This window comes from Rousettus aegyptiacus, unplaced genomic scaffold (assembly GCF_014176215.1).
Source record: "Rousettus aegyptiacus isolate mRouAeg1 unplaced genomic scaffold, mRouAeg1.p scaffold_m13_p_11, whole genome shotgun sequence".
Classification (NCBI taxonomy): Eukaryota; Metazoa; Chordata; class Mammalia; order Chiroptera; family Pteropodidae; genus Rousettus; species Rousettus aegyptiacus.
This window is the reverse complement of record NW_023416286.1, coordinates 57,583,095-57,607,960: the sequence shown is the minus strand read 5'-3', so window position 1 is coordinate 57,607,960 and position 24,866 is coordinate 57,583,095. Positions and strand designations below refer to the sequence as shown.

The following is a 24,866-nucleotide window of genomic DNA, read 5'->3' as shown; positions in this document are numbered from 1 at the left end:
TGCAATGAGTTGATGTAGGTGATGTGGTTTTTTGAATTTGTGAATTGCTCTTGATTAAGTTCCAAATAACAACCAAAGGAACATAATAGTTGTATTCTTATACAATTCAGCATGAATTAAAACTCTACAAAGCACATGTTTACATGTAAAATAGAATCGGTTCTAGATTCAAATAAATACGGGCTTTTACCTACATAAGAAACATGAAATGAGAGACTCAAAAGTTGGTTAGTAAAGAGAACAATTCTTTTTTTTTTTTTGTAAAAGGATTGTGTCTGGCATCACTGGACCCCATGTAGTATCTCCCCAATCATTATGACAACCAAAGCTATCCTTATGAATTTTCAAAATGCTTGCTGCTCAGTAAATATCCACTATGAATGTGACTGAATCATTAAAAAGGTGTAACTACTCTTTAAAAAAACTTCCAGACCAATTTTCTCACTAATATTAGTTCCATAGATATTATATGCTGAAAGTGCATTTGAAGTAGTATGAAGGCTACTTTATCTAAAGATTGACCATCAGCCCTGGTCATTATCTACTGATTCCTGTAAAAGGTTGCTGATAGAATTCCTGGGAATTCGAAAACGACCTCCTCAGTCAGAATATGGCCTATAAGCTTAAGGCACAGTAGCTTTCATCTGTTCAGAACTCAATACTTTGGAAGTTTTTATTTATTTTGTTGTTGTTGTTGACCCTTCTACTACTTAGTAATGTTTAGAAAAAGATCCACCTCTATTATATGAAGGGAACACTGCTAAAGGAAGTGTAAATTATACAGCAAAGGCATTTGTCACTGATGATTGGTTAGCAATCTTCTCTCAGGACTCACCTAAAGATTTTCCTTCTGGTGCCAAAACCTTAGAGATGCTGTGTTTTATTTTATTAAAGGAAGACAATGCCTTCACACCAAGAGACGTAATATGTGTTAGGATACAACATTTCGTAAGACACATTCCCTTCCCGCTAAGGGTTTCCCCTTTTAAGCTCTTGTTATTACCCCAATGTGGAAAGCACATTCAACAGGACACAGCAAGGCAAATAATGATCAAAAGTAATTGACGTAATTAGTTCTCCATAACACAAGCTAGAGAAGAGACAAGGTGTAAATATATGCAAGGATAATAGAAATGATGTACACTAAAAGATCTTGGACTACCTGATAAAGGGTGGATGAATTATACCAGTGTAGGTTTTCTCAACTTCGGCACTATTGACATTTGGGGCAGGAGAATTTTTTTAAAAAATTAATTATACTAATATATTTCTCATAGTTCTGGAGGCCGGAAGTCCAAGATCAGAATGCCAGCACAGTCAGATGAGGGCCCTCTTCCAGGTCACAGACTTCTTGTCTCCCCACATGGTGGAAGGGGTGGGCAGGAGAATTCTTTATTGTGGGAGGCTGCCCTGTGTATTGTAGGATACTAGCCCCATCCCTGGCCTATGACCATCAGATGCCAGTAGCAGCCCTCTCGCCAAACTGTAGCACCAAAAATGTCTTCAAATATTGACCAGTGTAACCTGGAGGCCTCAAATCTTTCCCTGTTGAGAATCACTGCACTAATGCGTCTCAGACTTTAATGTGCATATAAGTCATCTGGGGAAGTTTGTTAAATGTTGTTTTACTAGGTCTAGGGTAGGGCTTGGCACCATCTAGTCCAAACAAAATCCCAGGGAAAGCCAAAGGTGCACAGCACTGTGGAGCAATGCTTGGGATCTACAAAATCTAATCTCGCTACTTGAAAAGCTCACGGCTGCAGCCTGTCCTAATCAATGGACATGACACAGTGATAATCTGATCTGTCTCCTCAAGATGACCAACTCCATCTTTTGTCTCAGACTGAAAGGCTCCTTAGGAAATCATTTCCTTACGCTAACTTTTTTAAAATGAAGCTTTTGGACTAAATACATATTTTCCATTTTTTAAATTGCATGAGTACAGTATTTATCTCATCAAGAATTATGATAAACCGCTGAATGTTTCATGTTTTTCACAATTTATTTGGAACGAATTAAAAGTTAACTTTCCATAGCATGGATCACCCCAGGTGGGGCGGGGGGTGGGGGGTGAGGAAGCTCAGCACTTGCTTCTCAGGAGACAAACCTACTGCTTTGTACCAGTCAATATGTACAGAACCTCAGAGTACAGAGTAGAGGTATACTCTAGGTATAAATCACTGAAACTATTTTCAAGCAAGCTCTGTATACCACATTAAGTTATCGTGCTGAGACGGGACATCATTTGTAAAATTCTTAATCTTTTAGCAGGAAATGAAATGGAACATCTCTTGTAGAGTTAATCTTTTTAGTAAACCTAGTTAAGTATTTTTCCCTCCTTTCTTTGGGAAAAAAGGCCCTCTTCTTCAAATCTTGATAATTGCCCCCAAACTGGCAACTCAGATCCTCAGGCTATTGATAAGGGTTATCAGCCTATTGTTAGCAGAAACAGTGTTAAGCCAGACAGGGCCCTTAGAGTCTGAGAGGGGAGGGGACTTTAGGACAAAGGTCTTTTTAACTCTTTAAGATATATATTAACCAAGCCTGTTTCCCCTTACTTAATAGGCAAATCAATAATAGAAATTAATTGATACATGATTTAAATAACCAGTTCGTATCTTTATTTACCTGCCTAGGGACTGAGATGGCACTTCAACAGGAAACTCAAGTCCCCACCCTGACTGAGGCTGGAAGGGAAAGAGCTTCATTAAAACCCTGTGGGCAAGGACTACGGCCATTCTCAGCAAGAAGCAGATGAGGAAGAAGAGACCTCCCTTCCGTCAACATCCATACTAATAATAAGGGGGTTCATGATTCTTAGAAAAGAGTTAGGCAGGAAAGTTAGTTAGGGGGTTTCAGGTATGCCTGCAAAGACACTGAGGTCATCTTATCCTAGAAGGGGTCTGCCCTAATACGCCCACAATTAAGCAAAGCAGAAGGCATTTTTTAAACTCATACAAAGAAACAAGTAGGAAGAGAATTAGGTACCAGTTTCAGCCAGTCAATAGCACCTGCACAATAAAGACCTCAATGACCTTCAACTCACCGGAACATCATTATACCATCATTATAATATAATACATATGCCCAGAAGTTCATTAATATCATCATAACAGACTGAATTCTGGAAACATACATGCACAGAAAGCAACATGATAAATCACTGAGCCATATCAATCTTAGTTGTCAATCAAGGAAGCCCAACACTCTAAGAAAAGTAATCACCCACAGCAAATAGAGATAAAAACCCCCAAGGTTTTGTTAAGTCTACTGAGCCAGGCTTCTCTTGCTCAGGCCCACTTGCACTTCTGGAAGTGTACTTTCTCGTCTAATGAAACTTTTCTATTGTCTTTCAGTGTCTTGCTCAACTCTATGTTCGAAACATCAAGAATTTAGACAATGTTCCGGGAGAGGATCCCCACTCTCCAGTAACAATGCCTTTAGTTGCTAAGAATATTTGCGGAATTGAATATGAGTAAAAGGTTTATTTTTCGTCTTTGTTTTTTTAAACTTCAGAGCACTTATGAACTATTTCAGCAGTTCTCAAACTATTACCAGAGAGTGGGGATCCTCTCCCAGCACGTTGTCCAGGTTCTTGATGTCTCGAGCAAAGAATTGAGCAAAACACCAAAGTACAGCAGAAAAGAAAAGCTTTATCAGAAGGGAAAGTACACTTAACGAAGTGGCAGCGGGCCTGAGCAAGAGAACCATGCTCAAAGGCCTGGTAACAAAGCCTTTGGGGTTTTTATCCTCATTTGCTTTGTTGGTTATTTTTCCTAGAGGAGTGGGATTCATTGATTGACAAATAAGATTGACAGGACCCAGTGATTTATCTCTTGTTTTCTGCGCATGTTCGCTCCCAGAATTCAGTCTGTTATAATGATATTAATGAACTTCTGGGCATAAGGCTCAGGTAAATTGAAGATCATGGGGTCTTTATTGCACAAGTGCGAGGGGCTGGCTGAAACTAGTATCAAATTTCCTGCTCACTTGTTTCTATGAGTTACTTTTAATCTAAAAAAAAAAAGCCTTCTGGCTTGCTTAATTGTGGGAGGACCCCTTCTAGTATAGGATGACCTCAGTCTTTGCTGGCAGATCTGAAATCCGCTAACTAACCTTCCTGCCTAACTCTTTTCTAAGAGCCATGAACTCCCACTTATTATTAGTATGAATGTTGAGGGACAGGAGGTCTCTTATGTATCTGCTTCCTGCTGAAGAGGGTGATGATCCTTGTCTATTGCGGTTTCATGGAGCTCTTTCTCTTTCCGCCTTACTCAGGTCAGGGTCTTGGGTTTCCTGCTGAAGTGCCACCTCAGTCCTAAACAAGGAAAAGATATGAACTTATTTAAATCATACATCTATTAATTTCTCTTATTGATTTGTCTATTAAGTGAGTAAAAGGAAACAGGCTTGCTTAATATATTTCTTAAAGAATAAAAAAGACCTGTGGCCTAAAGTCTCCTCCCCTCTTGGACTCTTAAAAACCTTGCCTGGCCTAATGTTATATCTGCTACCAATGAGCCCAAAACCCTTATCAATAGCCAGAGGATCTGAGTCACCAGTTTCAGGGAAATTACAGGGCAATTACCAGTTACTAGGATTTGAGCGAGAGGGCCTTTTTTACTTAAAGGAGGAAAGAAAACTTAACTAGGTTTACTAAAAAAGATTAAGAACTCTGCAAGTGATTTCCTGTTTCATTTCCTGCTAAAAAATTAAGAATTTTTATGAGGTATGTCCAGTATCAAAACCTTTTGGTTTGCGTAAGCTTTTAACGCTCTTAACTCAGGACTGCCAAGAGCTTAGGGGGCCTGCCCAAAGCCTGAGCATGCGTGGAAAGAACTCTCCGTCCCATCCATGGCGAGGTTAGAAGTTGCCACGAAAGCTCCTGCGCTCGCACTCTCTGCGGCTTTTTCGGCTCCAGAGCCTGCCAGCTGCGCTGAGCACTAAAGTGCCGCTCCCAGCAGTTACACCTTCGATCTTCCCACGCCATCCCATTTCTTTTCCAAATGATGCGAGCAGTCGTCGGAAAACCCCAGGAAGGCATACCCTATCCCCGAGGGACGCACTTCCCTTCCCAACCAGGAAGGGACGGGAGGGCGAAGCCCACAGGACGCGCATGCGCCATTCGCTGGCGGCCCCTGGAGTGGAATAGTGCTGCCCGCCTCACCGCCCCGCCGCGAGTGCGCCTGCGCAGTCGCCGAATCCCGTCACCTTTGCTTTCCCTCCCCCTGTAGCCCCGCGGGGGCTCCAGGTCGGGTGGAACCATGTTCACCAGCACCGGCTCCAGTGGGCTTTGTGAGTACTGGCTGCCGCCATCCTGGTGTCCCCTAGGCGCTACCCTGCGCACCTTGAGGAGGAGGCTGGAGGCAACGGGGGCCCGTGGGGTTGCAGGAGGTTTGCGGGCCGATCATCCTGGCGTCCGCACCTTTTGGTGGTTCCGGCTCGTCGGTGGCAGCGGGCACCGCCCCCACCTCAGCCGGGGGGCGGGGGTGGCGAATGGGGGCTGAGTTCCGGCGACAGCCCGGGTCCCCACCGTAAGCCCCAGGTGCGATGTTCTGGTGCTTCAGGAACTGCTGCAGATCGGCTCGGCAGTTAGGGTCAGGCTGGGTGCACTGTTGGTCTCCTGGCCCGGCTCCTTATCCTCAGCAGTGCGAGTGCCAGGCTAAAAGGAGAGGCTGCCCTGGTGGAGGCGAAGCTGGAAGCCTGCCCTCTTTCTAGTCACCTTTCTCCATTCATTTAAGCTAAAGAGGGACTGTTCCACTCCCCCTACCCCCGCCGCCAATGCAGATTACAACCTCTGGTTCCGGAGGCGATCTCTGAGTTTTACTTAGATTTCTGTCTCAGTCTCACATAAAAATTTTTAGACAAAAACTGATTAAAGTACTTTAAAGTGGAAGCAAGTTAGGAAGTCGTGTGGCAGGAAAGCGCGGACCTTCTGGCTAGAGTTGCTATGGTATTTTACTTGAGTGTCAGCAGTGGTAAGCAGATAGAGAGCAAACAAGTATATATAGCCTTTTAACAACTTTTTTCTTACTGAAATTGTCTAATTGACTTTTGGTAAGATGAACTGTATGTTAACAGTACCGAGATTATGCACTGATGCAGCAACAATGAACTGTTCGAACAGCTGTAATTTTGTAATTTCTTGTCGCTGTTAGTACTTCATATCTTTATACATGTGCAGTTAATCTTTCCAGAGTACAGACACAGTTGACAGTTCTGTTAAGGGTCTGTTGTGAATGTTAGGAATCTCTTTTTAGAGAATACATATTTTAGCGTGAGAGTATCAGAGCCACAGGCATAAATTTTAAATCTTCCTCACTTTTCAACTTCTCAGGTTTTTAAGTAGGCTTAATATTTATGATTTCCCTTGTTTCACAATTAATTTGATTTATGGCATCTTTCAAGCATTAGCTTCAGAGTACATTACAACTAAGTACTAGCTAATTAATTTTTTCCAAACTACCCTTGACTAAAGAACATTCTATTGATGAAACTTAACAGTCAAGCAGGTGATCTGATTTTCCTGGGGTCACGCAGTGAACAGATGGATATGAAATTAATAGTTCAGTCCTTCAGTTTTAGTTGTTCTTTCAGCATTTTGAGCTATCCTTCCTTGATCAACATACAAAGAAAAATTAAAAAGGCAAGCATAATCTGTTATTGATTACTGTTTTAGTGATTATATTTGCAAAATATATACAAATGTTATACATGGTGACTTGAGAAAAAGTAATAATTATCTGTGGCACAGGGTGGATGAGTATTGAATTCTAGGAACCAAACTGCTATCCACGGAGAGGTTTAGGCCAAGGGCTGCTCCTTAGCTGTCTTGCCCTATTCCTAAAATACGCGTGCCATAGCTTAAGAGTTGATGGGATGGCCATTCTTCAGAAGACCATGTCTTGTGTGCTCATTTAACAAACATTCTAGACATCTACTATGGGCTGAAAACTCGCTAGGTGCTGGGAACCCAACATGAGCAAGTCTTGGTACCAGTGTTTACAATGGGGTGTACGCATAGTTTTTTCAGGTCTAATCTTTTGGCAGGTCTAGGTGTGAGCAGTTACCCAGCTTTTCCCCACATTTTGTGACTAGTAGATAAGGGTATTTTAGTGTTACACTTGTTACACTTCCCTCCACCCCATTCATTTATTCACTCAAGTGTCTGTTGAGTACCCATGAAAGCCACATACTATTCATGTACAGAAGTTAAAGTAGTAAGCAGGATAAAGGAGACCAGCATCAAATAGGTTAACAAGTAATTAATGTGATTTCACATAGTGATAAGTGTCATGAAGAAAGTAAGAAGGTAAGAAGGTAATGGTAGGGACTGAGGTTATGGTGGACTACTGCTTTAGCACTGTGGTCAGGGAAGATAACTGGGAAGGTGACATTTGAGCTGAGACCTCGGTTGTAAGAAGGAGCCAGTCATGTCAGAGTCTGTTGAAAAACATGCATTTTGCAGAAAGGGAACTGCAAGCACAAAGACTCAAACAAGCATAGCAGGGCATTTTCAAGGTATGAAAGAAATCAAGGGCCACCAGGGCAATACATCAAGGGAAGGGTGTTTGTTACCATGTCTTTGAAACTGTATTGTATCCCTATCTGCCCAGTCATACAATTATGAGTGGTTAAAACTGCATAATAATGTTCCTGACATTTTAAATTCCTTGTTTATAGACCAGTGCTATCACTCAACTATGTGTTGAGTAATAAATGTATCATTTATTACATTTATTAATAAGCATTCCCATTATTCACTTCACGGTATATTCACTATGTAACAGTGGACTCAACCAACATTAATTGCACCTCTAATATATTCTACATATAGGTCCCACCCTCAAGGAATTCAGTGTCTAGTGGGAAAAATTTTTAAAAGAAAAGAAACAACTGTAGTTGGGTTTATTGCGAGGGGTGGTTAGCGGAGGGGAGGAGGCATAGTTGCTAAAGAAGACTTCTTAATGTAGGCAATATTTGAGTTGATTTTTGAGGGATGAGGAAGAGTTTGTCAGATATACAAGTGGGCAGAGGGCCTCCATGAGGGACAGAGCCAGGGCAGGGCCTGGTAAAGAGGTAATGAATTTGAAGATTTTTGATTATGGCTGGAATGAACTGTTCCTAAGAGATATGTGATGAAATCATTCAGAGGGCAGGTGAGAAGAGAACTGGGGACAGGACTTGAAAAGGGAGAAGAGGAGGAACCTGAGGAGAAGGCTGAGGAATGGCCAACGCTCCTCCTTGTCAGTAGTACAGACAGGAATAAAAGATGAAGCAAAATCAAGGAGAAGCAGGTTACTATGTAGAGCGCAAGTTGGGAATGCTTCGTGTTGTCATGTGAGGGAAGACAGGATATTGTTGGTGATGGGAGCAGTGTTTCCCATAAGCTGCCTGCATCCTGATGTACCAAAAGCAACCATGAGTGTCTGTATTCCTGAGTTCCAGCTCTAGGAGGTCACATTCAGAAGGGCTAGTGTAGGCATCAGAAATGAATTTTTAAAGAATCTCTGGGAGGTTCTAATGGACATACAGATTTAGGTCAAGGCAAGAGGGTGGCCAGTAGGAGAACAGTTAGTGAGAGATGCTGAAAGCACCAATTAAGGTAGTAGCAGTAAGAATGGACAGAAGCAGAATGCTAACGATGTGTAAGTAGGTAGGTTGTGTCAATAAAGCTTATTGGATTGTGGGAGCAAAAGGAGTTGAAAGTGACTCTGGGTAGACAGATATGTTAACATTCACTAAGGTAGGGAATGCGGGAGGAAGAGCTCATTTCAGGGGAAGATGAATTCAATTTTGGACATGTTTAATGTCAAGGGGTCTGTAAAGAGATACTCGGACTTTTGGAGAGAAGGAGCTGGACTGGACATGAGTAGTTAGGTGAAGTTATGCCATGGATGTGAATAAGGACACCAGAAGAGGTGCATAGAGTTAGAAGGTTGAGGACAGAACTTTGGGCTAGTCTAATATTTAAGGGATGGTGAGAAAGAAGAGACAGCAAAGTAGGCAGAAATAGGAGTTTCGTTAGGAGAAATGTGTCTTCTTTCCCCAATCCAATTTGATTTGCTCTCTTTTGTTATAAACAAACTTCTCCAGCTTCTTCACTGTCTTTCGCCACTATGAATCCGATCTCAACTCTTGATCCCCTCATTGTCTACAGTTTACAGCCCATTTCTGGCATCTTTTATAGCCAGTCTAGAACCCATAGTTAATTCCCGAGTTGTGTTCTCATTGACTCTCAGAGAACTGATGCTCCCATCCTTCTGTACTCATCTAGCAAAATCCCAACTTCGTATTAATGTATAGTGTCTAATCCAAGTCATCCACACGATTGCTCAGTTTCATTTCTTGGATTCAGTCATCTCCCTTTGCTTTTCCCCTTTTATCCCTATCCTCACCACTATCTCAGGTGCTACCTCTCTCTCTCTTAACCCAACTAAAAAATAAGGGCTATCGCCTGGGTACTGCCTCTCCCTGACTTGTTTATACCACACTTTAACAATTGTTAAAAAAGTCTTCTCAGTTTAGGTGGTACTTGATCTGATTTTTCAGAGGTGAGTGAGAGTTTGTTAGGCATACCAACTTTGTTCCTTTATCACAGTCTAAAAGAACAAAGCACCCTTCTCCTGAGGCTCACCCCCAACCTATTCTTGACTCATTATTCACTGCCTTTTCTAGTGCCACTCGTTCATTCTCTCTTCTGAGAGAATGAGTCTGACATGTGGTTAAAGCAAATGCTTTCTCCTGTGGGTACTTTAGTGGGGTCTTAAACTCCCAGAGCACCTCAGCTCTCTTATCTATGGAAAGAAGGTAAGTATCTATTTTAGGGGGTTGTTGTGAAAATTAAAAGAATATATGTAAAGTTCCTAATTAGGGTTAAAATTTTAAAAACTGGATTCTTCTGAGTCTTAAAGATGCAAAAGCATAATGCTTCTATAGACCCTGTCCTGAACCTTCCCAACTGCTGACTACTGTTTCTTCTTCCCATCCAAGCTTTTTGAAAGATAATCTCCACTTTTTGCCCTTTCTCACTCTTCTTCACTCTTTAGCTCTCTGCAATCAGTGAGCCACTCTTTGATGGTCACCCACTGTGGCATGACTCTGTTCTTGGCTCACTTTTCAAGTTCTTGATTTAAGAGCTGTTTAATGAGCATGCCTGTGACCCAGCCATTCTCTAGGTGCTTGGGATGCAGTAGTAAATAAAAGGCAAAAGATGTATTCAAGTGCTTGTAATCTTGGGCAATAGAAGTCACAAAATATAGGCTCAATTTAAATATCAAAGGTACTCAGTTCAGTATTTTAATCAACATTTCAGTCTTCACTCAAAGGTAAGACTTTTTCTCCCTCTTTGTCCCATTTAAGACTTGCAGTTGGCAGCCACCTGCTGTAAGAGAAAGGGGTTTGGCTTCTGCACTTTTCCTGTTCCCATCTGTCCTTTAGATTTCCTGTTTCTGACCTTACTGGTTTCTAAATTGGATGGAGTGGGAGGAGGAAGAAATAGTGAAGAACTTAGATAGTTCTTATGTAGCTCTCTGAGCCTGGCACATGATTAAAGCTGACTATCTTATGGGCTCTTTACAGACTCTTGACAAACTCCTGTGCCGGCTACTCCACTGACAGGGAGGGGTGCATATTTATGCTTGTGCACTTTATTTGACTCTTCCTTAGCTCCTAGGAGCTTTGGTCACCTACAGTTTTCTCCTCTGGAGTACTTTCGGCCAGCTTGAGGGCACTGTTGGACTGAACCAAAGGTGACCTCTCTGTTGGCTCTTGCGTGTGGCCCACCTCTGCTCTGCTAGAATTGCTGATTCTTTGCCTTGGTCGTGCATTTTTTTTTAGTGATCAACATGGCTTTTCCTTCTTATGCTCTCTAGATTTCCCAGTGTGGGAATCCATTGAACCCCAACCTCAGGGGTCACTTACTTAGCTCACTGAATAGGCCTGTTGAGCCTGCCTTCAGCTTGATAGGAGAGCATGATTGTACTTAGAGCACTTTGGTAGTTTGTGCCATAAATCTTCTTCATAATGTCCTCTCTTTACAATAGAGAACTGTTACTATTTGATTCACTCTTTATGTTTGTAATCTGAGTGAGAGGAGTCTGAGTCATCTGATTGCTTTTGATTCATTTTTGTAAATTCTGCATTTGGGCATGGAGCCTCCCTTTGGTATACAACAATCTTTGGTCCTTTAGTGGAAACTACAATTTTATCATCACGTTTTAGCTAGGTTCCTGTTTTTTGGCCCCCAAATTATTTGGCCTCTTTAAAAATGCCTTTAGAATTTATCTATTTCTGCTCTAATTTCATTGTTTGTTGCATTAAAGGATTAACTTGGCAGGCCTGGGTTGCCCAAGCCCAGCACAGTGTCTTTAACACTTAATTCTTGGGGATAAGCTATTTCCCACATATCTGAAGTTTTTTTGTGGGGGAGGGAGTATAGCCTTGAAACTCTCAAGGAAATACTATTTATTCAAGAAATAAACCCAAATACATATGGTCAATTAATTTATGACAAAGGAGCCAAGAATATACAATGGGAAAAGGATAGTCTAATAAATGGTGTTGGGAAAACTGGACTGCCACATGCAAAAGAATGAAACTGGTCCACTGTCTTACACTATGCACTAAAATTAACTTAAAGTGGATGAAAGAGTTGAACATAAACTTGAAACCATAAAACTCTATAAGAAAATATAGGTGGTAAGCTTCCTGACATGGATCTTGGTGATGACTTTTTTTTTTAATCTGACACCAAAGGCAAAAGCAACAAAAGCAAAAATATATCAGACAAAAAACTTCTGCACACCAATGGCAACCATCAACAAAATGAAAAGGCAGCCTACTGAATGGGAGAAAATATTTGCAAATCATGTATCTCTCTGATAAGGGGTTAATATCCAAAATATATAAAGAACTTAATAGTAAATTGACAAACTATTTGATTAAAAAATGGGCAGAAGATCTGAATAGACCTTTTTCCAAAGAAGACATACAGATGGCCAACAGGTACATGAAAAAATGCTCAACATCACTGATCATCAGGGAAATACAAACCAAACCACAATGAAGTATCACTTCTTACCCGTTAGAATGGCTGTTATCAAAAAGATAAATAATGAGTGGTATTGAGAATGTGCAGAATCGAGAACATTTGTTAGTGAGAATGTCAATTGATGCAGCCACTGTGGAAATCAGTATGGTGGTTCCTCAAAAAATTAAAAATAGAACTACCATGTGATTCAGTATCTCCACTTCTGATATTTATCTGAATAAAATGAAAACGTTTGCTTGACAAGATATATGCACCCGCATGTTCGTTGCAGTATTATTTACAAGAGCCAAGATAGGGAAACAGCCTAAGTGTCCATTGACAACATAAATAGATCTCAAGGACACTATGCTAAGTGAAATAAGTCAGACAGAGAAAGACAAAACACTGATCTTAGTTATTTGTGAAATTAAAAAACAAACCAGAAAACCAAGCTCATGGATAGAGAGAACATACTGGTGGTTACCAGAGGTGGGGGTTGTGGAGGACAGGAGAAATGGGTGAAAGGGGTCAAAAGATATAGACTTGCAGTTATAAAATAATTAAGTCATAGAGATTTAATGCACAGCATGGTAACATAGTGATTAATACTGTATGATATTTGAAAATTGCGGAGTAGATTTTTAAAGTTATCACAAGAAAAAAATTGGTAACTATGTAAGGCGAGGGCTGTTAACTAGATTAATAGTGGTGATCATTTCACAATCTATATAAATATTGGGTCATTAATGTTGTACACCTGAAACTAATGTTATATGTCAATTATACTTTATTTTAAAAATTAAAAATAAAAAGGATTTTAGCTGAGAAGAGAAAACAGGTATTGACTAGGGAAGAATAAGCTTGAGGAAGAATGCTTTTAAAAACAATATATTTTTTTTCAGTCTAAAAGTAAGATTAACCATATAGAAAGTTTGGAAGATAGAGGAAAACACTTAGCATTTTAGTTAATTTTCTTCGTCCTTTTTCCTCTATACATTTATGTTTTTGTTTTTAATGGACTGATTTTGTTATTGTAAAGCGAGTACCTGTTCAAAGAAAATCTGAAATATAGAAAAGTAGTCGAGATAAAAATAACATTTATTGACATCGTGATGTTTATCTTCACACTTTTCCAGTGCAAACATGAATACCTAAATAAATAATTAAAAATAAATTTATCACACTCGAATGCTATTTTGTAACTTTTATATCACACAACAGACTTTTAAAATGTAATCATAATGCTACATGTCTTCTGCTTTCTTCCTCCTTCGTCATAGGCATTTCCTTAGTATGTTATTCTTGAAGAATTAGGCTGATGCTTCCCAGTGTGCAGATGAGGAAGCTGAGGCATAGGCATTTAGGTAATCTTCCCAAGATCTCATAGTTTCTGAGGAGCAGGACTCATCTGGCTCCATATTCTGTGTTCTGAACTACTGCTTCTCTGACTTAAAACTTTTAAGTTCACTTACATTTATCTATCATGACCACTAGGATAGTCATAGTCTAATGATCAATATAATAGCTCAGGTTAGCAGTGGATCTTATTTCCCGATCATTGAAAAGTACAGTACGTTGCTTTTCATCTGTCCCCTGGTGACGCTGCAGCTGTTTACTCGTGTGCTCCACCACTTTCCTTCTATGGCTTTCAACCATCAGTCTCCGTTTTCTTCCTAAAGCAGAGCCAACATACAGTTTTGCTTTCAGTGTAAATGTTTTATGTTGCAGTTAGGATATTTTTGTAGTAACTAATGTGCTATATATATTTTTTTAATTTTCATATTCTTCTGTTTCTCCTACTCTTCCCTCATTGGTCAAGTTATTATCTTCAGCTTTTTCCAGCTTGTCTCAATATCAGTTTTTGTAATGAAGGTGTAACCTACCTTAAATCAAGCTACTTTAAAAATGCATTTCTATGGAATTTTAATAGGTACAACCTGATAAAGAATGTCAAATAATTTCAACAGCATTTTTGAAGTGTTTTTTGTGAAACACTGGTACTGTGAGGTTTTACTTAAGTTTTTTTTTTTTAAATTAAAAAATTGTTTTAAAGTTTATTTTTAAACCAGAATTTGTACTGTTCATTTTATTTTTTCCAGCTTTATTAAGGTATAATTGGCAAATAAATATTGTATATATCTACAGCATACAATGTGATGTCTTGATATACATATTAATACATTCAAGCTAATTGACATATCTATCACCTCAGTTATTTTTGTGTGTGTGTGTGCTGCGAACATTTAAGATCTACTCTGAGCAAATTTCAAGTATACAATACAGTATTATTACCTATAGTCACCATGCTGTATATCACCTAAATTAATTTAAATTATGATTATAATTTTTTTAAAATTATGATTATAAATGGGGATTATAATTTAACCTTTAGTTAAATCTTCATTTTAATCACGGTTCTGTTTCCCATTTTTCTTAAGACTTTATAAGTTGTATTGCCATTGTTCTCAGCCATTTTCCAGTGCTTATGTCACTTTAGTCCCTTGAATGTGGCGTGATATAGTGGAAAAAGCACACTGTATAGTAGTTCCACCAAATCCTTGGGGGATACATTCCAATACCTGCAGTGGATGCCTTAAACCACGGATAGTACTGAGTCCTATATATACTGTTTTTTTTCTTAGACATTCATACCTGTGATAAAGTTTAATTTTTAAATTATGCAATTTCACAGAAGATATGTTCTTACAATAGACCATAGTGACTTCAGCATACAGTCTTTTTTTCTTAAGTTGAGAACTTTCACCTTTCCACTTAAAGAAAGCACTTTATGGCTTTTCTTTGGCATATCCGAATTGCTGGCATTACTACTCTTTTACTTTTTGGCCATTATTAAGTAAAATAAAGATTACTTGAACACAGGCACTGCAGTACAGCCATAGTTAGTCTGGTAACCGAGATGGTGACTAATGGCCTGGGAGTGTATAGAGCCAGCATGGAGACACTGGACAGAGGGAGGAGTCACATCCCAGGCAGGACGGAGCAGGATGTGAGATTTCATCATGCTACTCAGAATGGCATATAATTTACAACTTACGAGTTATTTATTTCTGGAATTTTTTATTTAATATATTTGGGCCACAGTTGAACACAGGTAACAAATTGGAGATAATATACTTTATTAATTTTTGGAAAGAGTTCTGTAGCTAACCAAGTATGTCCTTAATGTCAGCCATACTGATTTTTAAAACTTGGCAGTGCAAATTAGCACTTCTAAGATCTTTAGTTACTCCAAAACAGAATTCTAACTTTATTAGCTGTTTCTAAGACTCATTGGGGATGGCTTTCATTGTAGAAAATTTGAAAAATAAAAGGAAAAAATGTAAAATTTCTTTTCACTATATGGCCCAGACTTCATCTCTGTTTACGTATTGGTGTTGTGAATTATTTCATCTGTATATGTTGATGTATATAAATTTTTTTAAAGCAAAATTTGACCTATATACAGTTTTATATTCTGCTTTTTTCATTTAACTTTCTTAAATGAATTTTCACTTTGTCATTAATACATGTTCAAAGTCGACTTTTAACATTGTTTTTGTTTTGCCTTGTTATAAAACTGAAACATGCTTGCTGCCAAAAAAATTAATAAATTACACACATACATAATGTAGAAAGGAATAGTTCCATATAATTATTCCACCTACATAACCATCTCTGATAGTTTAGTGCCTATTCTTTTAGACTTTACATGCAATTGCTTACTTATGCTTTTTCTCAGACACACAAATACACATACATATATACACATCTGTGTATGTGATTTTACACAGAAATGGCATTCAAATATACATTTTGTTGTACTCTTCAGCATTATCTTAGATACAGAATCATGACTTTGAAGGATAATTATATATTATACAAAATGCTTTTTTCCAGTATTTCCTATATAAACAGTGTTGTAAACAGTTTTATAACTAAATTATTGATTACATCTTTGATTAAATTCTAAAGAGATGATCACAAATGTGGAATTACAGGTCAAAGAATAGGAACATTTTAAGGTTCTTGATTAGTATTGCCAGATCCTTCCAGGAAGGATGTTTACTATATACTTTTCAGCAGTTCAGGAACCTATCTTTCTCACCAAACTCTTACAACAGTCGAGCGTGATAATTAAAATAATTTTTGTCACTGAGAGATTAAAAAATGATATTACATTGTTGTCTTAATCTGCATTTCTTTAAATGTTAGGGAAAGTGAATTTTTCCCCTCTTTCATATTTATTGGCCATTTTAATATATCTAACTGATTTAACTATTTCCTTTGCCATTTTTTTTTCTATTGGAAGTCATATTGTTTTTAAAAAATTAATTTGTAAAGGCCTTTTAAGGACGTAGCTTTTGTCATTGTGTAAATTATATTTTAGCCACTCATCAGTTTTTAATTTTATTTATGAAGTTTTTTCATATAAACTTTCATTCATAAATAAGTCCTTAAAGGTATTTAGCTCTTAAATTTTAATTCATCATTTTCATTCTTTATCAAGTCCTAGGCCTCCTGAGACCTGTTAAATATTCATCTAATATTTTTTACATGTTTTTTCTAATTATGAATATAATATATACTGCTAGTACAAATTCAAACAACCCTGAAGAACAGAAAGTGAAATGTGAAACTCTCTCTCATCCCACCAAGAGTTTGGAAGATATTCTTTTAGATTGTTTTTCCCTGTGAATCTGTGTGTGTGTGTGTGTGTGTGTGCGCGCGCGCGCGCGCGTGCGTGTGTGCGTGTGTGCGTGTGTGTGTGTGTGATTAATATAAGAATAATATATGCATATGGTAACCATTTTAAGTTACTTTTTCTTTGCTGCTTCTACTATTATAACATTAAATGATGTATTTATGCCTCTGTTGAACTACAGGTTCTATTTATAGGCTCCCGATAATGAAAGATGAGGACTTTGCATACCTCTAGCCTCTCCATCTTTTAATTTTGGTTTGGTTACCTCTTGTACTGCTTACCTTTATAGTTTTAAATAATAAACAAAACCCCTTATTTTTTTTTATTTATCTATTTGGCACAATCAGTAGACTCCATTATGAAGGTGAGAAATTAGCCCAAGAACATATGTGCTCTAATTCCTAATTTATGTGTTTTATTTATATGTGGTATGTGTTTACAGTCTGTTCTATAATGATAAGCCTTCCATGCTTTGTCTATAGGTTGATTTTATATAGAAAAGCAAAACAATAGCTATATTTACATAATTATGATTGTATATTTATTGTAGAACCAAAGTATGTGACTGGAGTCCTAGAAGGAAATAGAGCCATAGGTCAGAAAACCTGTGCTGTTTCAAGGAGTCTCTTAATTTCTTTTCATATGTCTTCACTACTGTAAGTTCACGCTCAACTACTGCTATTCCTTGAATCTTACATTGGTTTCTTCTTGGATTCCCACCTCCCCAGCCCCCCACCCCCCGTGTCTCCCTGGAGTAAACTTTTTCATGTACAGGACTCTGGTGGTGAGCTTGCCGGCTTGCTTGGCTATTCTTGTACATAGTGAAAGACTGGATTCTTAAGTAGCTAGGGTGGGTTTCCTCTTTATTTACAGGTAGGTCTTTCTCCCTAAGAGGCCCAGACCTTAAGAGGCAGAGGTGACTGTTGGTTCTGTTCAAGTGTACAGAGCACGTAAACAGGCTGATTTTCATATAAGGTACAGAGGTGTCGAGTAGGTGGGCAAAGGACAGTGAAAATCCCCTGCAGTGGGCAGAGGTAGGTGGGCTTGGCTCTTTTTGTGAATTTTACTCCTGAGTAAAGCTGTTGTTTTTACCATTACTCCAACCCATTCTGTGTTACCCAAGTTGTCATTTCCTGTGGAAGTTTAAAGGTGCCCCAAGCTCTTTTCTACTTTTTCTCAGACCTCCAACATTCCCCGTATCCTTCCTCAGTAGATTACCCCCTCTCTTTGGACACCATTTCTTGGATTTTATTTTGGGAACCAAGCCTTTTTTCTGGTTGTGGTGGTTGAATGAATGACTATGTGAGAAATGTGAGAAAGTATGTCTGGGGGTGGGTGTTTGGGGGAAAGGCTGACTGGCCCAGCTGTCACATGAGCACACGTGGCACTTACACTACTGGGGGTGGTTTGAACAGGATGTGGGCCCAACATTAAGTGGAATTGAAACAAAAGTAAAATAATGACCCACCCCCTTTTCAGTTCTTTTCATCCTGATTTGGTGCTAGTCTGAAACACCTCTTTAATAGCAGCTAGTTTCCTATTGTAACAAAAAGACAGGAGCCAGGGCCAGAAATGATATTAGTTAGAATTTAATAAACTGTTTATTTTTTTTGTTACTACCTACAGATGGCAAAGTGACACTCATTTTCCATTTACAGTAGTGATGTAAAATTTCTTGTAAAATATGTTTCTTTAAATCATAGTAAGGTGATTTAAAGGAGAATATTAAACAATAGGATAGGTAATACTGGAATATAGCAAAAATTGTGGTGCCATTTTAGTCAGTGAGAATGACTGAAGTTTGACACATACTCTTAATTATTCTGATGAATAATTATAACCACTCATGTTCCTCCCAGGTGTTAGTATTTATTGATTAGTTCCCTGAACTCATTTGGAAGGAGACTTTTTTTTTGATGTTGTGAGGGTTCTTTTATTTCATTATGACTTTGGAAGAGAGGAAAAGTGGACAGGGGTATGAGTCTATGGTCTTGAACTGAGATTTTATCTAGCTATCTTTTTGTTTCATGCTTTTATATCATTTTTTAATCCCTTTAGAATTACTTTTAGCCTTTAGGGTTTAAGTGAAGCTCTTTTGGTCTCCATCCACTAGGCAATCTCAGCACCATGGGTTAGAGATGTTTAGTAGCATCTCTACTCATGAACAGATTAGGTGCTGAAAGGCCTTGTGCAAGTCCAAACCTAATGGGATTTTAAGCTTTGTTCTTTTATGCTTTTCCACCAGACAGGAGTGAAAGAGGTTCCTAGATTATCAAAGCTTTAAAAATCAGACTATGGTTTCTCCATCTTGAAGACATATGTTCTCTTTGCATCTTTTTCCAAAATAGACCAGTTTAATGTACATTAAACATCTGCTGAACAGATAACTCCTGTTTATCTTCTCAGATGTTCTAGTGGATGTCTTTGTAGATACAGTATCCTTGCTTGTCAACCTGTCAACCTATCTGAGTTGGTTTAAGATTCTTTGGGTCTTTGAACATACAGAACCATCCTTGGCTTCTCATGAAGTTGTTACTGACAGCACTTTCACCACATTGGCCTTTATAGCTCTTAGCCCTCTCTTAAATTAGCATTGCTCTGAGAGACATTTACCTCAGTAAAGATGATTCTTTAGGCCAGACTTTGAACATCGGCAGGCCACACAGATGGGTTTTGTTTGATCTGTGTGTTTCTGGTCAGGGCAGGGGGACAAGGAGAGTTTCTTTCCAATATTTTAAAATTGAAGTATTTCAGACAGAAATCTAGATTTTTCTTATCTCTTCAGGTAGCCGTCTGGCAACACCAGGGCTGAATTGTCAAATAACAGAAAATCTACCGATCATGCACTTTTTGCCATCCACTTCCCTGTTTCACTGATACCTGCCTGACCTTCTTAGGCCACTGAATTTACAACACATTTTCTTGCCAATTACCATATATTTTCTCATTTTAAAATTACTTTTTTTCCCCCTCTTACAGTTTATCGTAGTGGTACAAGCTTTCTGATTCACTTTTTCAGAGTTGATTCTACTGTTGAGTAATTTATCCTATATTTATGCGTAGCATTCATAATTTTCTTATTTAGGATTTTAAAATATTATTTCATTTATGATTGTATTTCTTGTCTAATTAGCACTTTAACAAGTACTGCTTTTTACACTTAATGAAAAACTTAATGTTTATATAAACTGTTTCTAAGAAGGATAAACTCTAGTGCCAGCATAGCAGCAGGACCAAAATAAGAATGTAGATGCCTAATGCATTGTTGATTACTTGCAGATTTTCTCTGGCGTGCATACCTTTGCGTTAGACTCTGTTTTAGAACTTCCTTTTTCAGTTGCTCATTCCTTTTCCCCCCTCCTAAATTCACACTATGTAAATATTTTAGATGTAGAATACATTTTGTATCTAGAGGGCAATTGCCATCCTCCTTGCCTATTTTTGTGTGTTCTTTTCTAGAAACTTCTTAGCCTTTTCTTTTGGTCATTTTTCTGATAAATTTTACAAGCAGAGGTCTAGTAACAAGTGTTTATTGGCTGCCCTCACAAGGCGGGCATTCTGCCCAATGTGACCCGGGTGAGGAGCTGTCAGTGGAGCAGGTGCCCAGTGTCGATTGAATTCTCTCCGATGCATTAGGAACAGGAGCGGATTCATGGATGGCTTACAACGTTTTACTTCTAAGGGCATTGTAGGGAAATGAGTGTAATGAAAATAAACTTGGGAACTTTTGACTCTTGGACAGTTTTGGAAGTCTTTGTTGAGATGGTCACCAATAGGCACTTGCTCCTCCCTTACCTGGTCACTGAAGGTCCGTTTCATTGTTTTCTTCTAGGAAACTCATAGGCCTGAAGAATAAATCATGCTAGAAGCAGAAGGTATCCCTTGCAATGCATGAGTTTACTGCGCTTTTATGGACTTCAACACACTTATTTTTGGTTTAGTTCATTTCTTTTGAAAAACTTTAAGGAAGTTACTTCATAAGACACCAGATTACCCTATTTTTGTGAGAACCCTGAGAAGTTCATCAAATAGTTAAGTAGTCACAAATAGGAAGACCAATATGATAGGATCTGGTGGCCCCTGCTCTCAGTGCTGTGAACCGCACTGGGGTTTTGATGAGTGTATTTTGACATGGCTAACTTGTGGGGATGGGCAGAGTTGCTAGGTTTGCTGCCTTTTCTCCACCCCCCATCTCCACCCCCTGCATCTGTCTTCAGCTGCAATGATTCTGTAACAGCCACATGGCAAGCTTTGCACAACCTGTGGTTAGTGTCTTCATTACATAAAAAAATGCATATTTTTATTCAGGTAAAATTCACGTATCATAAAATTCACCATTTTAACCACTTTAAAGTATACAATTATTGACTTTTAGTACATTCATATTGTCTTGCAAATATCACCAACCACAGTCTAGTTCCAGAACATTGTTATGACCCCCAAAAGAAACCTCGTATCATTAAGCTGTCACTAGCCATTCTCTCCTCCCTGCCAACCACTAATCTGCTCTGTGTACGGATTTTTAAATTCTGGACATTTCATATAAATGGAATCATGCAACATGTGGCTTTTTTTTGTCTAGTTTCTTTCACTTAGCATAGTTTTCAAGGTTCAGATTTATTATAACATGTATCAATACGTCATTCCTTTTATGGCTGAATAATATTCTGTTGTAAGGATATACCATATTTTGTTTATCCATCATCTGTTGTTGGATATTTGGGTTGTTTCTACTTTTTGGTATTATGATAATGCTGCTATGAATATTCAGATTTTTGTTTGAACATCTGTTTTTCAGTTCTCTTGAGTGTATAACTAAGAGTAGATTTCCTGGGTCATATGTTAATTCTATATTTAACTGAGGAACCAAAAAGATACATGTCAGGTACTAAAAACTTAACAGTGAAAATCCCTTTAGAACTTGGACCAAGATATAAAGGTGCCATATTTCCTTGTTATATATTAGAAAAACTTTTTTTTCTTTAGAGTCAGGCAGAACTGGGCTCAAATCTTGGCGTGTATCTTGGGCAAATTATTTAACCTTTCTTAGCCTATTTTTTACCTAGAGCGTGCAGATACCTCATTGCTGCCTCAGGGTTACTGTAAGCATTCACTGAGATGGTATTACACAGAAAGCGCTTTTTTTAGCACAGTGTCTGGCATAAAATAATCAACAAATACTGTAATAATTATTTTAGGATAATACACAATCACCAAAGCCTGATTGCTATTTATTGCCACAGAGATGGCTGTGTATTTGGGTTATATCAAAGAGTTTGTGAATGATCCAAAAGTAAACATCTTAAATTTTGGTGTTTTATGTCCTAATTGCCAAAAATATTTGGATTTTTATTTTCAGATTAATACATCATGGTAATTGTCAAAATTTGTAACATCCCTATTTTCTAAGGTGGAAGGACCTGTTGCAGAGAAATTTTTTTTAACCTTCCATTTGACCGCTGCTTGGGTTCTTCATAAATGAACCACTTCCTGGCTCCACTCACAGGCCAAAGATTGTCGGTAACTTGCTTTAACTTATGTCAGTGTATAAGGATTTAGTGAAACCTTTTACAGAGTTATTAGCTAGTCAAACACAAATTATATTTTCTGATTCTTAAAACAGATTTTTATTAAAAAGTTAAAATCTCCCATTAACAGTTCAGAGATACTAGTTAATATTTTAATAGATGCTTTAAAAAAAACCCAGGTATTTATGTTCTTTTATTTTAAAGTATTATTTATTTATTTATTAGAATATTTAATTATATACTAGAAATTTTTTGCACTGACTATTTAGGAACATCTTTACAAGGAACGAAATATGTTTACAGCCTACTTCTTAAAATTAAATAGTTTATTTTATTGATAGAACATAATTTACCCTACCCATTTTCCTGTTGGACATTCATGTTGCTTCTAGTCGTTTCACTATTATGAACAGTGCTGTGATGAGCATCTTTGTAGCAAAATTTTTGTGCACATCCATGATGATTCCTTCGGGCTAAATTCCTAATGTAGACTTTTTTTTTTTTATCAGAGTTTTTATATATATATTTTAAAGCTTCTGATCAGTTCAGCATTTAACAAATACCTACCACTCTGTGTTGCATCCTCCCAAGACTGCAGTCTTTTTATATTTCCATTCAAACTGCATTTATTTTTGTTACACGAGGCACCACTTTGATGCCTATCATTGCTGTTTGTGACTATACATTTCTTTCACTTACGACCCACCATTCAGGTGAAAATCCCTTTGGACCATGCAGTTCTATGGCAGTGCAGCATAGGAAGCTGTTTTATTTGTGGTCAGATTTTCAGGGTTTGAACTTGGTTCTGCCACTCCCTAGCCATTATTTCAGACACCTGTTCTTACACAGCATTTCGGTATGCTCAGCCTCACCTCTTATTCTCTTTTTCTGCAGTCTCTTTTGTTTTAAACTCCTCTAGTTTAGTAAAGCTTATTTCTCTGTTCCTCCCATGGAGCTTCTTTTTTTCTATGGCCATTCTAGATTATTGAGGGATGATGGGTAACAATCCTTTCCTGTTTCTTCCCTGGATGATAATTTTAAGATACATTCATAAGCCTTCTTAGAAAATCCCATAGGACCAAGCACTTGTTAGAAATATCTTTCGCTCCTAGTGGTGGTCAAGTGCTAATGAATCTTTGTATTGGCTCTCCCTCCCTGTTTCACTCCCTGGGATCACATTCCGAAATAAACTACCTGTCTGTAAGCCTTTTTCTCACCTTTTACTTTCAGTGGAACCCAGGCTAAGACATTTTGTGATCATGGACAGGTGACTTAACTCTTTAAGTTGCAGTTTTCTCATAGGTATAAATTTGGAGAGAACAGTGTCCACTTCATGTCGTTCATTCATTCACCAATACTTACTAAAACACTAATATGTGCCAGGTGCTCTTCTAGGTATGGGAATATAGCAGTGAGCAAGACAAACAGTGACTCTTAACTTCATAGAGTTTACATTTTGATGAGGGAGACAAATAAACAGAAGGATTTTAAACAGTGAAAAATGCTATGAAATAAACAGGATGATGTGCTCTAGAGCAATAAAGTCATGAGTGAAAGCCATTCTGAGATGCTGTTTGAAATGAGGACTGAATGATCAGGATAAGCTGGATGTGAGAAGAACATTTTGGGTGGAGGAAGTGGCAGGTGTAATGAGTGGAGGAAGTAGCAGGTGTAAAGGCCCTAAGGTGTAAGCGTCAGGAGCAAGGTAGTGCACATAAAGTGCTGTGTATGGTACTTTGCACTTGGTAAGTGTTCAGTAAATGTTGGGTAGTATTAATAGTAAGATTAGATCAAAGGGGTAGCCTGTCATTAACTACACAGTAGCAAGTTTTGCTTAATGAATTGACAAAAACTGACTTCATAGAATAAGCGGATGATTGTGCAGGATCTGAGTTATGTGGTACATTTTTCTTTGCTCTGATGATATGATGAATTACATTGATTTTCTTTGCATTCCTAGTATATAATTCCCTTTGTCATGATGTATTATCCTTTTTATGTCCAGTTCAATTCAATTTACTAATATTTTGTTGACAGTTTTGCATCTATGTTACTAAGAGATATTGGTCTGTTGTTTTCTTTTAACGTCTTTGTCTGGTTTTGGTATCGGTGTAATGTTGGCCTCATAAAAAGAGTTGGGAAGTATTCTCTCCTTTTCTACATGGTGGAAGAGTTTGTATAGATTTGGTATTCTTTTTCCCTTAAATGCTTGGTAGAATTCTCCAGTGAAGCAATAAGGCCTGTAGTTTTCTTTGTTGGAAGACTTTTAACTATCAATTCAATTTCTTCATTTCTATAGAACTATTCAAGTTATTTGTTTCTTTTGGGGTGAGCTTTAGTAGATTGTATCTTTCAAGGAATTTGTGTGTTTCACCTAAGTTGTCAAATTTATGGGCAAAATATTTCTAATATTCTTTTATTATCTTTTAAAAAATTATTTGTGCTAAAAAGTACATACATAAAATTTACCATTGAAGCCATTTTTAAATATACAGTCCAATAGCATTAAGTACATTTCACAATGTTGTGCCAACCTTTATTATTCTGTTAATGTCTATGGGATCTGTTGTGATGTTCCTTCCTTCATTCCTGATACTGGGAATTA

The 24,866-nt window shown here is 37.9% G+C and overlaps 1 protein-coding gene across 2 annotated transcripts in view; it reads left to right on the top strand.

The window, feature by feature from the left end:
• Positions 1–5,153: 5,153 nt before the first annotated feature.
• Positions 5,154–24,866, top strand: part of UBAC2 (UBA domain containing 2) — a 153,281-nt gene continuing 133,568 nt past the window's right edge. The window contains exon 1 of one of the 2 annotated variants that reach the window (XM_016123172.2): positions 5,154–5,295. In XM_016123172.2, coding sequence (XP_015978658.2) covers positions 5,265–5,295 — 31 coding nt within the window. In that variant the 5' untranslated portion in view covers positions 5,154–5,264. The remainder of the gene's footprint in view (positions 5,296–24,866) is intronic. The other variant, XM_016123171.2, reaches the window with a different exon arrangement.